Genomic DNA, 17485 nt, shown 5'->3' with positions numbered 1-17485 from the left:
TCCAATCCAATACTTACTTCTCTTTTGAACCGAATTATTCACAATACAATCATTCAAGACAGTATTAATCATCGCTACGATACGATTGGCAATTTTTTTCTTCTCGCTAATACGAGTACAAATTCCGATCACAACCAAAGAAGCCCATTTAATCAAATTTACAGATACATCAACGAATCAAAGGAGCACGATAGCTCCGTTCGGTCGAACTGTTCGAATAGAAACACTCGCAAAATTTGCTGACTGGATTTCAACTGACAATCTCGTGGGACAAGCGGAACTGTTAGGCGTAAAATTTGGCGTGTTGGGGCGAGAGTGGCGACCGGAAACGGCGGATGTCACGGTTGCCCGAATTTCGAACGACATGTTGGTAATCGAGAGAGTATTCAAATGTTTCGTCGATACGTGACCGACGTCCGTATACGCGTTCATCGTTCTAAAGCATCTAATTGTGTTTGAAATAACATGAACTTGGTATCCGGTATCCTCTATTCCCTAATTTTCATTATTTTCCATTACCGAAGTTATTCGCAAGCTAGTTTCCGAGTCGTTCGAGTAATATGTCTCGAATTGAATTTCGATTCACGTTGAACGATAGAAGAAAATTTCTGTCTAGAAAGGTATTCTAGGTTTCATGGTAACGTATTTATGACAAATATGTTACCAGGTACATTGCACGAGAAATTTACATCGGACTGGCAGTTCTGAGTTTTCAATCTTTCTTCGGTAACTTGTGCAAATAACTTTTCTGGTGTCCAACCAGTCGCTGAACTTTGTAATTTACAGAAAAAAAAAGACCAGCCACGAAGTATCACTCTTCCAGAGTTTGTTTTCTGTTTAAGATGTGTATAGAGATCACAGAGTAACCGAGCATTATTTCCTTTCCAATGTAATACTTTCCTGAAATTATTATTAACGACCAAATACGTATCATTTTATATATTTATTAACTTAAATCCAATTCGGTATAATTAACCCTAGAGCGGTCTTCGTTTTGACTGTACACTTGAGACTTTTGGGTGAAAAAGGACCTAAGACCTTATGTGTAATAATTTTTGTTTCCAACGCGACATATGAACCTAGACAATAAACGTTTAAAATAATGTTAACGAACGTAAACTTGGTAACAGCAAAAATTACTAAAAATATAAAAATGCGGTGGGTCAAAAAAGACCCGAAGAGCGTTCTAGGGTTAAATAAAATTGTGATCGTGTAATAACATATCGGTCGCTAATAATACAATCAATTTAGGGATCAATTCTGCATGAGTTACTAATCCTCAGGCTCCCAAGAATCTATTTTCAACCTGGTTACAACTCAAGAAGAGAAAATGCTAATTTTTTAAATCATGATTTACATCTTACTTTGTCACGTAAAATCATCCCTTAAAGTTGCCGCCACCTGTTGCCGAACAACTCCTATAATCGACCACCTATTCAATTATAACAGAGATTTAACGCGACCGCGTAATTTTTTAAAAGAATTTCTTATTTATCTACCAATCGTCGCGTCTGCGATCGATCCTAAATTGAGATCAATTTTTGTTAGACTACTCAAATGGAACATATTCGTCAAACTCGTCGCGAAAGGGTCAACTCTGACAGTGAAATTCCTGTATCTGAAAGTTTAGAATATTTACTTTTCAAGCCTAAGGGATTACGTGCAATTTCTAAACAATAGTCTATTGAAGGAAGATTTTGCAAACATTTTTCCTGCGAACATGACTTTCGTGAAACGTAATTCGCGATGGAAAATAAGGTTAGAAGATATAATCCACTTTTTGCTGCGTTCTTTCGTCGTCATATCAATACCTAGCTGTCTCTGCAATGTCCACAGATGTTCATCAATTACGGATTGCTCCCAACGCACATGATTAATGTCAGCGTGTAGATATGGCATTAATCGCGTACACCCTGTGCTCTGTAGGGTAATAAACCAATGACTCGATTCCAGTAATTAGGTTAGAATGCCTACTGTGGAACGTTTAGTACGTATAACACTATAGAAACACATTTATATCAAGCCATTCGCTGTAAATTTACACGAAAAAAATACTATTACGAACGTTCATTCTCGATTACACGAATATTACGAACAACTTCGAATATATACACAATTTTTTGAATTTAAGCCTTAAATATAGCACGACGAAAAATCGGTTCACGGCTACAGTATTACAAGAACGTATTGCCGTGACAAAATCATATTTTACCGGTAATACATATTCAAAAATGGCTGGCTGGATCAAGCAATATGAAAGTTTCACATCTAAAGATTAAAAAATTCGTTTTCGGAATATTCTCGAGGGAAACGAAGGATGTTTATTCATCGATTGACTCTAAAATGAATGAAAGAAGAATATTTAACTACTGCTATTAACAATAACTGCAAAGGAGGCAAAGTTTTCATTGTGTCTTGCGAAAAATCCAATCGATGGATTTTACAGAGTACAAGAAATTTGCAATTCTTTCTGGAATAGGAGTTATAGGACGAAATTTCTTTTTCCAATAGAAAAACGTCATCACGAATGTGATAATACATTTTTATTTATGAATAAACAAGGATTGACGACAATTGATATTCCAGCAGAAGTTTCGCAATAACTCCTCCATTTTGTCATACTTTTACTATTTAAAAATTTAAGAGAGAAGCTGAAAGTTGTATTTATATCCTCTGAAAAAATTGAAACTTTTCATCCAGTAGTTACCTACGAAAAAAATTCCTAAACTTTACCCATTTTTAAACGCCGCAGGGTGGTGTAACGCGTTCTTGACGTGCTGTTACAGCATCAACTCACACTGAACTCTTTTTTATGCCATAATTCTCTAGATTTTCTAATAAACTCGCTATTTTGTAATTCAGATTTTTTTTTAATTAATTCCAGCTTCTGTTTAGAATTTTATCAACTTTTGCTGTAGAAAAATTGTTAGGTTTTCTGTAGAAACGGTTTATGACACGATCGACCGAGAACGGTTATTTTTCAGTTGAGGATTTTCGTTTATTGCTTGCACGGGTCTAATTACATCCTGCGAGGGTCGCTAGAATTGCTTTGCTAGGTTTTTAAATAATTTGTGTCCCTCGCGCTCAATAGCCTACGAACATACCATAAACCACGAATTTCCGAACGGCCCGCTTGCCGATTAGTCACTCGGAGGAAATTCCAGATTTTTGGGACCTTCCGCCCACCCTCGCGACCGTCTCCCACCCTTCCAAGGTGACAGCGCGCTAAGGGTGCACTGGAAGGGCGGCAAAGACGATATCAGACACGCCGATTGGCAAATGCAATCGTTAACCATTAACCAATCAGCGTGTCCCAACGAAAATCCTTCTCACGGACGTCCGAGACGCGACGTCGGAGAGTTGAGTCGTCGAGGAGTCGTTCAACCACCACGAACAAGGAGAACCAAGGAGCAACGCGATACCATAGATCAGTTTTTCCAAGTCCCAATCATTTAGGTGGTCCTTCGAACCAGTATCTAGACGGCACAACATCGTGCAAACATCCACAAAGCACAGGCATTAACAAAAATGTTAACTATTGTGAAGACTAGCTTGTAACTATTTAAATAGCGTACAATATAATTTAAGTTATCGATGTTATCGTTTCCAACTAAGATTTCAAGCTGAGACGTGAAAATGTGTCACTTGCTATCATTTTGTCCGATTTGCGGCTGACACGTTTTATCTTCTCGTTTGTAAAATTTCTTAGAAATGTAAACTATGGATAACCTTTGGTACATTTACAGTAACTGGTATATAGAATGTAGCTGATTTATTCAAATACGCTTTTTCTTCGGTTATTGCATCAAAATGTAGGAATACACGGAGTACGTTAACTTTTAATAACCCTCGCTGTATATATTGCAATAATAATTCTCATTTTACCAGGTTGGAAAACAGCACTTCTTTTAGTTTCATCCATGACTTACTCGAAAATTCTGAATAAAATATTTTCTAATAAAAAGCAATCTTAATTCTATTATGTATTTAATTGTTTTCTTTTCATCGTAAGTAAACACATATTTATATTAGTAAAGTGAAATAAAAATTTCTATTTATAAATACTTTCTCAATAAATATAAATCAGCTCTCAATTGAGCATAATTGACCTCGTGCCAAAATATTGATAAATCGATTCTTTATCACCAGGTGCTTAATTATATTTATGTAGCTTCAAAGAATAATAAATTTATTTAAATATTTTCACGGATGTTTAGTCGTCCCCGAATCATAAATTACCCATGCCTCATCGGTGATAATCGATTATCCGTAAAATATTTACAAACATATAGCAACACTTTATCTTTAAAAATAGCGTTACTCTGCATTTTAATAATAACTCTGATACAAGTTTGTGTGAACAGTTATCTAGAAAATGTTAGTAACGTTACTCCCCTTGCCTCCGATGAAACGTACATTTTCCAATGCGTCGTTTTACACGATATTCCGATTAACCATAATCTGTATTAAATATAATAAACGTATCTCGCTTTTTTAAATACTTCCCGATCTTATCAAATACTAATTAACCGAATTATAAAAAATCGTAAAATGCATACCGAGTGGACCGACAAAAACTGCCACCTGAAATATTTCCGGAATCGTGAAAGTTAAGAAAATTTGTACCTATTTTTTCTTCCTTAGAAGAATACAAAGATCAACGACGGTCGTAGAAAGTTTCCTAGGGTATTTATTGTTGCACAATAATATTTACTTGCTCTTGAATGCTTTAACTACGGGCATTATCGCGTCAAGATAGACATAGTAATGTTAGTATACGTGTATGCTAATCAATTGTACATAATGTATTTATTTGAAGAGCAGCTTGATACGGTCCTCATTTACGGAGGATCCCAGTAAAATTAAGTGATAGCTGAAACACTGTACGCTCAATGATATTCACGCACCGTTCTCAAACTTCGTCGCGAACGTTTAAACGTATTTATTAGTATTTACTTGTTTACACGTGCCTGCATAAATTTCGACTCCGTTAAAAGGTCAATTGAGTGAACAGTTACAACCCTGTAGATGTACGTTGACAGTCGAGATTCCGGTCATCGCATCTAAATATGTAAGTTTACCTAACCGAACCTCTGTGACTTTGACTGACTGTGTGTCACAAGTCTTTTAACTTGCGTATACGAGAAAATAAAGATCTTCGGAGACCTTGACTGACTTCGAGCTGTAAAACTGTGAATTTGAATGCTCGAAAAAGCATGGCGTTAAGAAGATAGAATGAGCTTCTCATCTCTTCGGTAACTTCGTGTACAAATGAATTTTTATAATCGTAATGCCGTTCTTTCATGGATCTGGAGTTATTCGAGGCGATAAGAATCGCGAATGCGGTACACAAGAATCGTTAAATGCACTTGATGCTATTTCTAAGCTATTCGATTAACTTCGATTTTCGTAAAGATATAATAAAATTTGAATTGTGACATTTTTCGTTAGAAACCGAATTAAATTACAACTGCGATCCACGAAAAGTGAATAATGACAATTAGAGAAAATGTTACATCGATAATTCTTTACGACAGATGTACCATTGAAATACATGAAAATAATCAGGCGGTAGGTGATTCTTATCAATGGCTGCACGTGAAAAAGTTCTTGTTTGTGGATCACCATGCGTAAGAAGATGACTGTGTAGGATAGATACTTGTTTCTTCTTACACGTGCAACTGTCTACTATTGTAAATTTCACGATAAGTGGAGAATTCGTGTGTGTCCCGTGTTTTTCCTGGTAGCAATCTGTTATCTGATATATTGATCAAATAATGTTGTAGAACACGTTTACTGGGCTCGGTTCACTTTTAAATTGACAGTCGTCCTATAATCTCTGATCAAAGTGTATGGAGTGCAAGTGGAAGAAATGGCTACCGACGCAGAGAAAGGGAAGTACACGACTCCGGAAGGTTCAAAGACATGGGAATATCTGAGTATTCTGACGTGTAATTACGAAATTTTACTATTTTTCGAAATTTTGTTTCAAGCATTATATTAGATGCAATGTCAAAATTTGTTCGTTCAAGTTTTACGGGATAATATGCGATACGTTCGAAGCTACGCTTAATTATCGCAAATATTACTGCAATTACTGTTATTCACAGATAAACATTTTTCCTATCAGGTTCGATCATGGGAAGTTGCATCGGTTTCGTCGTAGGATGGAATTCACCAAGCATAGTAATCCTAATGGAGGAAGACTCGCCTATTCCAGTCACAGCCTCAGCTGTTTCTACGTTGGTTGCTGTCGTGGCTGTTGGTCATATGGTAGCACCGCCAATCAGTACAATTATTGTTGATAAACTCGGCAGAAAAAATATGATACTGCTCAGTGCTCTACCGCTTCTAATCAGCTGGGGTTTAATTATAATCGCGACGTCTATTTGGGTAAGCTGTGCAATACTTCAACATCGTTCATTTCCTAATGTCGTCCACAGAATATTGTATAATTTAAATTACATTCCTTCGTCAAAGTTAATATCACATATCATTCACTCTATTCAGTTTATTTGAAAAGATGTTCAATTCCACTGAAATTGCGTTCTTTCAAATGTAAACAGCTTAAAACCACGAGAACTTCCGGGACGAGCTCATACAATCTCCTTATCACACATTCGCAATTTTTCACAGGAATTGTACGTGGCGAGATTTCTGGCAGGAATGGCACAAGGATTGTACACTTGCGTCTGCATGATGTACATAGGCGAGATATCGTCACCCGATACAAGAGGTGTTGCAAGCTCTTTAATAGCAATCATCTACAACGTCGGTATTGTTCTAACATTCATAGTTGCTCCGCATCTCTCCTTATCTTGCATGGCTGGAATCTTCTTGGCTGTCACCGTCAGTTTCGTAGTTCTCTTCTGGTTCATGCCGAAGTCTCCGTACTTCCTGGTAATGAGGAATAGACTAGACGAGGCTGAAGAGGTGTTGGAAAAGTTGCGAGGTAAAGTGGACGTTTCGGAAGAGTTGGAATCGATCGTCGCTTCTCTATCGAAGGACGAGAAAGAAATGATGAAAACTGGATCGTTGAAGGACATCTTCACGTCGCGTGCAAACTTCCGAGCGTTTCTCTCTATCATGCTCTTCGCCGTGGCGCAGAATTTCGGCGGTTTCTACACGATCCTCATATACGGCCAATTGATATTCAAGTCGACCAGCAATGTTATGTCGGATTACGTAGTGAACGTAACGATCGGTGTGACACAGCTGATCTCCGCTATCGTCACTAGCTTCCTGGTCGACAAACTCGGCCGGAAACCGTTGATACTCGCGGCAGGTGTCACCGTTACCGTTTGTAATCTCGTGATCAGTGTTTACTTCTACGCGAAAGAGTACATGCACGCGGACGTGCTGCCGTACTCTTGGGCGCCGTTTTTATCGTCCATCGTATTGATTTTCAGCTTCAACTGTGGCCTAATCTGCATGCAGATTACTTTAATGTCGGAAATTTTCGCGACCGAGATCAAAGCGATCGCCACTTGCCTGGTCGGCGTGATCAGCGGATTGCTCGCCACTTTGGGCAGCAAACTTTATATATGGATAGCTCTAAGTTTGAACTACGGCCATTCTGTGCCATTTTTCGTTTACTTCGTGGTTGTCGCGGTGTGCACGGTGCTTATCTACCGTGTCACGCCGGAAACAAAAGGCAAAACATTAGCGGAGATTCAAAGGGAATTGAGTAAATGATCGTTGTCGTACATTCTGCCCGCGAGTTAATTATCCCGCGAAGCTGTGTCCTCCACGTTCCGTGAAGTCCTGGAAGACTGAATTCTTCGCGATCACGATTGTCGCGACGGAGCGCAAGCAAAAAAATTTGCATTTTGTTTTTCTTATTTATTCTGTATAAATGAATCGTGACGTTTGAGGAAGTGGACGCAATGATTTATACCATTGGTATTGCACAAATTATAGGTAGTAACTGTGTTTGAATAGTGGTAACTAGATTATTGAATTTAGTAAACTTTGCGAAGTTTTTCAACTTACAACTTATTCTTAGCATTTCGTTATTTGCTCGAGAATTTTTGAACGAGTAAAATGGAAGTTAGGAAGTTTCTCTGTGACGATGACGAAGAATATTATGTACATAGGTGTAACACGAAATTAATATTATTTGTATATAAGCAGGTGTTTTAATGAGGAGGCATAATGGTGAAGAGATGTAAATTATAGATATGACAGAAGCATAATACATACAAATGTGTCAAATCGAAAAAGCGTACTTTCAAACATGAAGTGAATAACAATTGTGTAAATAACAAATATCCATTATACAGAATACTTTAATATTCGACATTATCGATACATTCTATTTTAAACAGAAGCAATATTGGCTGAAAATTTTTTAAAATTTTGTCCATATGTAAATATTTATCACCTAGTATACTACTCTGCGAATTTTAAAATATGAAGATGTAACATTCTCATTACTCTTAGTTGAAAATTTGGGTAAGTAACGTGTAACATAAAAATTGTACCTTAAAGTATATTAGTATTTATTATCATTAAAGCGACTCGTCGGAGATCGCTGTAGAATATTTATAATTTTCTGTTTGCTAAAAATAATAAAACTTTAATAAAAAATAAAGTATTTATACATTTCGTCCTCTTCTATTTCTTCGACTAATCTACGTTTCACGATAAAGTTACCACTTTCCTCAACACTTCTTTGAAAAATATTAATTAGTGAAAAAGTTACGATTATAATAATATGCGACACAAACTTTCCCCATAAAATGTAACTTAAGTCACACGATACTTTCTGCACGGACATAACAGGTGTCCTAATACTTAGGAACAACAGTCTACGTACGCGTACAGAATATCGTAGGCGCGCAATTAGGCATAGTTCCTCTTTGAGGAACGTCATCCGTTTCATCTACGAAAGGATGCGGCAATCGGTCGAAGCTGTGAATACCTTTTCCACAGAAAGAGACGGAACGACGCGATTCGGGTGGAAGCGTCGTATCATGCAGAACACCGTTGCTTTCATAGAGCAGCATCGTTGTTTGCACAAGGTATTTGTTTGTGTGCCAACGATCGTTAGTGTATTTGGCTGGATGATACAACTGTATGCACAGTGTGGGCTTCTATTTGACCGAATACAAGGACAAGTACGTGTTGGTGACACGTATAGGCTCTTGCATGCACGTTGGATATCTATGTTTGTCCACCCAGCGTACGCTCCATGTTTTGCGATCATGACGCTAACACCGTGCCTACTGATCCACCTCGGAATCACCAAGAAACAGCCTGGACATAAGCTTCGCTGGTTGTTCCATAACGTATATCCTCCACTGATTACGCGATACCCGTAGCATTGCCTCTGCTCTACGTGTATACACGTTGTCTGGGACCATCTAATAAGTATAGCCGAGAGAGAAAATAATCGTTCTACCGGTGATGGTGAAAAAGATCGAACGAAAATTGAGTAAAGCGCAAAGGAGTAAAGCTCTATTTGTACCAACTTCGAGTAAATTTGAAAAAAAATGTTTATGAAATTATTGACACTAATTGAAAAATATAGATTTTTACATGAGAAGTAGTGGTTATTGAGTTGATAAGTTTTGTGGAGGATTTTTGACGAATTTTTTAAATCTGGAGCTCTCGTTGATTTGCACCAGTGTGCAAACAATGGGTGCTTTTTGTTAACTGTGCACAATGAAGAATTTATTGATTTATTGTAGCTTTGTTAATCAAATCTGGAAAAAGTGTGTTGACATTTTTTGTAGATATCAAAAAGTAACGTTATTCTTGAGCCTGATAGTCATTGTTGTCTGTGGAAATATCCTGATTCCCAGTTAATTCGAGTACTCAAGTGGGAGATACACGTCCCAATGGTCACGAAAGTGTTAAATTAATAAGAAATTCCATTTAAAGGATTCTTGAAATCTTTGAAATATAATAAGCATGATTTTTAAAATCGGTCAGGCGACAAAGTTTACACGTATCGACAAGCGAATCGATAGAAATCTGAGCAGAAATCAAAGCTGCGTGAAGTATGCCTTAGTTTTGATTCAGTTTTAATTAAAGAAGGAAAAATGTCGCATTCGACCCTGGGTGTCACTGTATCAATCGATGTTTCTACTTAATGCTTCAATTTTCGATCTCTCTATATTTCTTCCACCGACTGTACCTTCTTGAAGCGAAATCTTATATTGTCTCGAGAAATTTGAATTCTCTACTTTCGGAGAACAACCTGTACGTGCATCCGCCGAATGTACAGAACGAGTCTCGAAAGCTAAGAAGGTTAGTATCAATAAAACTTGAAGAAAATGTGACATTTAAACTGATAACAATCTCGTTTCTACCAGATTACAGTTTTGTGCAGACTTTACTCCGGCAGGGCAAGAATTACCAATGGTACATCCAGAATTATTTAATATACACGGTGGGCCACGTAAAGTAGACCATTTAATTATCTTTTCTAGCTAGTGGTACGAGAAAATTTTTGTATAGAATTTAAATGATTTCAAAGAGTGAATAAGATGGAAGAAATGGCGAAGTTTCACATTTGTCAAAATAATTTATTATTTCATAAACGCGCTGAAGTAGAGTAATGATAATGTATAAACTGTATTTTTGAAATAATTTAATTTTAGTTAAATGAATAAAATTGAAAGAAATGATATATTCTAATTTCACAGAAGGCGAAGGACAACAACATCTTTATGACTTAACATGAAAAACGTCAATACGTAATAACGCTAATTGAATCACTTTTTTATGAAACATGTAAATGTCACACATAGACGATTTAGCCACGTGTTATTAACACAGACATTTTTTTTTTAATCATCTAAGAAATATCAACAACAAATGCACCATCTAATACCATTAATTGCATTAAATGGCATACTACTACATGTATAATCTTTGATCTCAATCAATCATATTACGTAACCAAGAAGCTTATGTGTACTTAATAATACACATTAATAAATTTTCATTTTCCTACGAAACGATAAAAGAATATTTATGCTATACCATCGAACGAATACTAAGAATCATTATTAAAATAATCATCTCGAATATTACATTATTATTGTGTTAAAATTTTGTTTATAAATTCAGTTCAGTTAGTCATAGTAGAATTATAAAAAGAAGAATAAATAGAAAATATTTAATGGAGTTGTTTTGTACAAGGCTTCATTTTTCAAAGGATCAATTTTTCATTTTTTTCTACAGAATTTCGCTCGACGAATTCAAGCAATAAAAATGATCAATAGTGAAATAATATAATTTCTTTTTGGATTTTTTTTTCCAAAACGAAGCTTGGAATGGAAAAACTTTAATCTATGTTATCGATTCATTTTTTATCCGGTTGCGCCATCCTAGCTGCCATAACTTTGACACATATAATTATAGAAAATAAGAACTTATTAGACAGATCTTTACGAAACGGCAGTGTTTATCCGTGCATATGTGTTTAACCAGTTTCTAGGGAAGTACTACATATTCATTAATCAACATAACAACGTCGATCGTGAATAAGTATAAATACGGAAATCTTGAGAAAACGTGAGTAGAATCGAAGTTTCCATTGATCTTGTTTAAAGTGAGATTGCAAGTTTCTTGTCCTGCTTATTTTAAATAATTAAATATTAATAAAGGTAAGTGTCTCGATGCGTATGAATTTGTTAATAAATTTCTTTCGAATATTATATGAAATTTCATTTAATTTTAATGAAAATTTTGTTTAATTTTAATGCAAATTTTCTTTGAACCCATCGAAAGCAAGGAATTGCGTTCGTTTCGCTATTCTATAGCAATTATGACGATGATTTTTATTTAACAAGCATTATTTCTTTCGTTTTAATTACCATTTGTCTTAGTAATAATTGTTTACCATAAAATTTCAATAAAAATTTCTAATGTTTCCTTTATTATCTACAGTATACTTCTCGAAGTAGCAAAATGATTCAAAAAGGTTCGATGTTTTTAATATTCATGTTATTCGCCATTTTCGCGATTACATTCGCCGAAGAGGAAGAGAAATATTCTTCGAAGTATGACGATATTGATATAGATGAAATTCTGGCAAATCCAAAATTAAGAAATCAATATCTAGATTGTTACCTGGGCAGAAAACCTTGCCTCACTGCAGATGCGAAATATTTCAAAGGTAACTTCTAGTTTTATGAATGAAAACGAACTAATTCTCTAAATAATGTAAAATAGGAATTGATAGCCAAATAATAGTAATTCTCTGTAGATTTCGAATTACAAAATAAACATACCTACTCTATCAATTTTAAGTGCAATATCGAGTGCTATTTATTCACATGAAACGCTTTATTCTTTATACCTCGTAATAATTATCGATATTTCTAATTGCTACTATTTCTCTTCTAGATAAGTTTCCTGAAGCTATGGCAACAAAATGCAAAAAATGTACCGATAAACAAGTAATATTTTTCGACAAAGCTGTATCTTGGTTCACTGAAAATGAACCTGAGAATTGGAAAAAAATTGTTGAAACAGCGATTCGGGATGCCCAGAATAAAGAGAAAGAGTAAGACTAATATTAAACGTTGGTAGATCACTGTGTTAACGAATGTAGTGCTTTAGTTTCAACAATAATTTAATATTCATTTAATAAATTATTGTGTAATTCTTTTGCACTTTTAAAATCTTCTAAAATTGCGACAATCTTTTCAATTTCTACATCAAATTTGAAAATTTTGTGTTTATTCTTACACAAATTATAAATCAAGAATCTAAAAAATTCGAGTGATAATACATATAAAGGAATATGTAGTACGCCGAATATTTGTCAATGTTTAAACTGATCTTGAAATAATAATAAAGTATACTCTCTATTGCAAGCTTTTAACTGTTCATTTATTATACCCAAATATTTGTATAAAATTAATGAAACTATAATTTCCTGTGAAACTATAATAGTACACAAATATAATAACTATTGCAACTATCTTACCAACTAAGTAAGGCCCAAATGTATTAGCCGGTCAAGTCCATTTCTTCTATGACGCTTTTTCCCACCGAAACTTGTAAATGTAATGATTCGACAGGTTAATGTCAGAAGCGCATGCGCGAGTCTCGTATTCTACCTCATCCCCGATATTCCCCTGATTTATCACCAACCAATTTTCACTTTTTCCGCTCACTTGACAATTTTCTTACACAAAAACGATTTAGGAAACAAGAGGATATTGAAAATGCTTTTCAGCAGTTTCCTTCTCTTAGAAATTCGAATTCTTATATGCGCGGAATTATCGCTATTGGAATAGGTTGGCAAAAGTGTATCGAACATTATAGAAATTATTTTAAATAAAAATATGAAATTTTAATGAAGTTGTTTTATTTTTTCAAAGTGAACGGCTTAAAACCGCGGGAACTTTCATGATAACCTAATATTTTTAGCTTGCTTACTAATTATTTGCTGTATACATTCTGTTATGAATCTTTTCCACTAAGTTTTATTTTATTAAAATTCATTTTGCACCATACGTATTTATCTATTGCTACGGGGTGATATAATGGAGAAACTTCACGGCAGTATCAGAAAGACGAGTTCGTGTTGGCAGCATTGCCTACAGAACAAACGACCCTAGGAACTTTTTAACGGCATGAGAAAAAGCGGTTCTAAGATTGTCTTCCAATCTCTTTGCTTCTGGACGACATGGCATACGAAGAATTATATTTAATTATTTTTCCGGGTGTGAAGAGACACGAATTCAAATCGGAAGCTATACACACGTGTGCATAAATTATAAAAAGAATAAACTCTTTGTCGATTAAAATAAATAGCATCATTTCCATCCTAAATTCCCTAGCGATGCGTTATAAAATAATAGCTGGTTTACATTAATTGGTTAACACGTTGAGATTCATATAGTGAGGTGGTTATAAGGTGTGCAGTTAAAATTTGTTGCTTTTATCTACTACGTTTCTTTATTATAAATAGTAAATGAACTGTTTTTCATTTGTATAAATACTGAAGTATATTGGAATGGTAACTCTGAACATTAAGAGAAACCTACGACCGAATTGTAGTTCATAGGTTAATCAAGTGAGAGGTGAGCATTTCTTCTTTGATTGCATAGAAAATATTATTAAACTAAGAATTTCAGTGATTTGTTAAATGTACTACTGTTAAATTACAGAATACATATTTACTAACATTTTTATGAAAGTGACACTACGTCTATAATAACTAATTGTCTATCTTTTTATGTATAAGATCATATGCTTTCTTTCACAAATGAAATATTTCTTAAAAAAAAAAAAAAAACGTTAACCATATAAGTTGTGAATTTCACAGTAGAACTACAAATTCCATGATAAAAACTGGATGAGACAAAACAGCGCTCAGAATCGAAAATTGTAATAACCTATAATTGAAGTAACATGCTGTGATTAATTCTAACATCATTTAAAGGTGTTCACTGCTAAACACATATAAATGCCCTTTGGCTTAGACAGCTGGTCTTAGTTGGATTTAATGTGATATATAATAAATAAAATTTAAGTTAACATTAATGATGCTGATTTGATTAAACCTGTATGATAACAATGTATGATACCTGTCCACATAATTCTATCCCTGATTGTGTACCTTTCCCTTTCCTTTGTATGCTTTTTGTACCTTTATTTTTTTTTTTGTTTAGCTTTATTTAATTTGATATCTTCATGTTTTATTACTTAATTCTAAAATATACATATAGCTCTTTTGGTAAAATATTAAGCTTAAAGTAGCTTTTTTTCTTTATTTAACAATTATTAAATAAAGAAAACTGCACAGAAAAAAACAGATAGACAATAATAAGTTCAGTGATTTATCTGTTTACTTATTTGTAAGGTAATAACAGTTTGACAGATATTTCGTAAATTACTTATATTTGTTATCAGGTAACGGAGAAATAAGAAATTATCAAAAACATCGTTTGTCCAAATGGCTCTTGCAAATATATCTGGAATTCCTGATAAGCATTGGCAACCACCGTTTGTTGCGTTAGAAACAACGTAAGTACATATAAATCGTCATTTTTATTTGTTTTATATTTCGATTTTTAGCTGAACCAATAAATCATGCGCAATGGAACAGGTCATTTTTTTATTTTGTTATACATAAATGTAAAAACTTCATTATAGTTGAATATACATATAGATTTTTTGTAAAAACTTCGTAAATATATGTACATACATACTGCTCGTTTCGGCCTGGTCAAGATGATTTAAACGCTTAAAACAGATTTGTAATTTCTTGTAAAACAGATTTCTTGTACATACTGAAGAAGAAAATAAGAACTGCAATAGTATTATATTACTGAATCTTTTGATTTCACAGAATGGGCGAAATACTCATTGAACTCTATTGGAAACACGTGCCAATTACATGTAGAAATTTTGCTGAGCTTACACGACGTGGATATTACAATGGAACAAAATTTCACCGAGTCATTCGGGATTTCATGATACAAGGTATCATACTACTTTTTTTATATTATATTATACTTTTATGTTACAAATACGATATATTTATTCTAACACGAAATTCAAATACGACTGTTCGATAAACATTGAAATAAAATTTACGAAAAATGTATTACTCATTTGTTCCATCATTTCTGTCATTTTTCGGAAAAATCGTTCAAGAATACTCCAGGTGGTGACCCTACAGGAACAGGAAAAGGTGGTGTGTCTATTTATGGAGAATGTTTCGATGACGAAATTCACGATGATCTAAAGCATACAGGTATGTTTACTAGAAATAATACTCTTGTATTTTAATATAATATATTTAATATAATATAATAGCTTTAACACCGTTTTGCACCTAATTGTGTACTCAATTCTTCTGAAAACATTTTTTATTTAGTATTGTGTCAAATTTAGGTGCTGGAGTAATCTCCATGGCTAATTCTGGACCAAACACTAATGGATCTCAATTTTTTATTACTTTGGCACCTACACAATGGCTTGATGGAAAACATACCATTTTTGGTAAGAACATATACTATTTTGAGTTTTGTCAATTGTAAAATGTGGTAAAAGAAAGGTATTTAAGGATGATGTTCTTGAATAGTTGCCAAAAGAATGAGTGTAAACATAAAAATATATTTAGAAATAGATAGGATAAGTTCACTGTACTTAAATCTAATTTAATGTGACAAACTTTCATTTTTGTTTACAGGTAGGATTCAATCTGGCATGGTAATAGTAAAAAGGATTGGTTTAGTAGAAACTGACAAGAATGACAGACCTGTAGATGATATAAAAATTACTAAAGGATCTATAAGAAATGCATAGCCTTAAAATTTTATATGTAATATAACATTTCGTGTAACGATCGAACATGGATCTTATTTTTAATTAAAGTTTTTAAATTCTTTTCTTATATCACTTTAAACATATTACTATCACATCACGTGAAATCACGTACCATCACGTTGCATGCGATAGCACGTGACATTATGAGTAGGATTTATATCTGTATCACGTTGGAAATCATTTAGTAATACATCATATCTCGTTAATAATGGAGTGTGAAACTTCAAGCAGTAGAATTTTGTTTTTGTTGGTTACGGATATCGGCTTGTAAAACGGCATTGCTTAGTGTTAATTTAATTTGTGCTTGATCACATCGTGGTAATTTCTTTGTCATTCTTGCCATGCTTAAAAAAAAAACAGCAGTTTCGTCCAAAACAAAGAAACAATTAGATTTTGGTTGTAAAGATTTGTTTTCATATTTGGCTCTTCTTAATTTTGCATTTTCTCTCATAATACGTATCATTTCTTCTGCTGTATTATTAAATGTGGACTTAGTGCGTTTATTTCGTTTCATATTTTGTGATACTTCTATTGCTTTTGTAGTATCTGCAGAATTTTCTTCTTTCATTTGAACAAAACAGATATGGTTGCTATCCAAATTTTCAGTAGTATCCTGTTCATTATCTGTGTCTTCGGATATTTGTGATTCTTCCATTTTTCTAGCTCACGTGACAATACGCGAAGTGCCGTGAATCCGTGATGTGATTCTAATTTGTTTCCAACGAATATAAAACAATGGAAAAACATCGGCTCATACTTGTCGAAGATCATATGAAATCACGTAACGTGATTTACTGTCATGACGCGAAATGTCGCTACCTCTCGTCGTGAAAACTAAAAGTTGCATTGTCATAACATTGATATCGTGTCGCGATTTTAAGTGAAGAAAGATAGGTCATGTCCCCATCTTGCTCCACTCATTTGTCTAATTTTGCCTCTGTAGATAGATCATATCTTACGCGTTTTCTATGAAATAACCTCAAAAAATTTTTAACGAAAACTAATTTACAAAAAAGTAACCAACGAAGTGAATTAATTTACCACTTTTGGTCAAACAGCAGATACACAAACTGACACTACTGCAAATTTTCTGTAGAATTAGATCATTATTAAACAATTTCGATAATTCGTGACACGCGTAGAATATTCTATTGTTTACTCTAGATGACGTTTTCCCGTCTAA

General features: G+C 34.2%; 3 protein-coding genes across 3 annotated transcripts; all 3 read left to right on the top strand.

Annotated features, from left to right (window-relative positions):
• The first annotated feature begins 4979 nt into the window (after window positions 1–4979).
• On the top strand, window positions 4980–7804 carry LOC108572707 (facilitated trehalose transporter Tret1-like). The gene is made up of 4 exons (XM_017934983.1): window positions 4980–5071; window positions 5787–5951; window positions 6131–6393; window positions 6637–7804. Exons 2-4 carry the CDS (start codon window positions 5873–5875, stop codon window positions 7693–7695), a joined length of 1401 nt encoding a protein of 466 aa, XP_017790472.1. The 5' UTR covers window positions 4980–5071; window positions 5787–5872; the 3' UTR covers window positions 7696–7804.
• A 3743-nt stretch (window positions 7805–11547) lies between these two features.
• Window positions 11548–12649, top strand: LOC108572688 (ejaculatory bulb-specific protein 3). Its single transcript, XM_017934960.1, has 3 exons — window positions 11548–11618; window positions 11902–12130; window positions 12361–12649. The coding sequence occupies exons 2-3, from the start codon at window positions 11923–11925 to the stop codon at window positions 12522–12524; spliced, it is 372 nt and encodes a 123-aa protein (XP_017790449.1). The 5' UTR covers window positions 11548–11618; window positions 11902–11922; the 3' UTR covers window positions 12525–12649.
• Window positions 12650–13868: 1219 nt separating this feature from the next.
• On the top strand, window positions 13869–16281 carry LOC108572736 (peptidyl-prolyl cis-trans isomerase-like 1). The gene is made up of 6 exons (XM_017935014.1): window positions 13869–14048; window positions 14881–14994; window positions 15320–15453; window positions 15638–15727; window positions 15868–15975; window positions 16166–16281. Exons 2-6 carry the CDS (start codon window positions 14924–14926, stop codon window positions 16279–16281), a joined length of 519 nt encoding a protein of 172 aa, XP_017790503.1. The 5' UTR covers window positions 13869–14048; window positions 14881–14923.
• The last annotated feature ends 1204 nt before the right edge of the window (window positions 16282–17485 follow it).

Source organism: Habropoda laboriosa, unplaced genomic scaffold (assembly GCF_001263275.1).
Source record: "Habropoda laboriosa isolate 0110345459 unplaced genomic scaffold, ASM126327v1 scaffold22, whole genome shotgun sequence".
Lineage (NCBI taxonomy): Eukaryota > Metazoa > Arthropoda > Insecta > Hymenoptera > Apidae > Habropoda > Habropoda laboriosa.
This window is presented reverse-complemented; position numbering and strand designations above follow the sequence as displayed.

Excerpts from the sequence above, each read along its gene's own strand:
- LOC108572688 (XM_017934960.1), top strand. The coding sequence starts at position 11,923 with ATGATTCAAAAAGGTTCGATGTTTTTAATATTCATGTTATTCGCCATT. Across the intron at positions 12,131-12,360 it reads AGATGCGAAATATTTCAAAG|ATAAGTTTCCTGAAGCTATG; the intron begins GTAACTTCTAGT and ends TTTCTCTTCTAG.
- LOC108572736 (XM_017935014.1), top strand. The coding sequence starts at position 14,924 with ATGGCTCTTGCAAATATATCTGGAATTCCTGATAAGCATTGGCAACCA. Across the intron at positions 15,454-15,637 it reads TCGGGATTTCATGATACAAG|GTGGTGACCCTACAGGAACA; the intron begins GTATCATACTAC and ends AGAATACTCCAG. Across the intron at positions 15,728-15,867 it reads CGATGATCTAAAGCATACAG|GTGCTGGAGTAATCTCCATG; the intron begins GTATGTTTACTA and ends TGTCAAATTTAG.
- LOC108572707 (XM_017934983.1), top strand. The coding sequence starts at position 5,873 with ATGGCTACCGACGCAGAGAAAGGGAAGTACACGACTCCGGAAGGTTCA. Across the intron at positions 5,952-6,130 it reads ATATCTGAGTATTCTGACGT|GTTCGATCATGGGAAGTTGC; the intron begins GTAATTACGAAA and ends TTTTCCTATCAG. Across the intron at positions 6,394-6,636 it reads TAATCGCGACGTCTATTTGG|GAATTGTACGTGGCGAGATT; the intron begins GTAAGCTGTGCA and ends AATTTTTCACAG.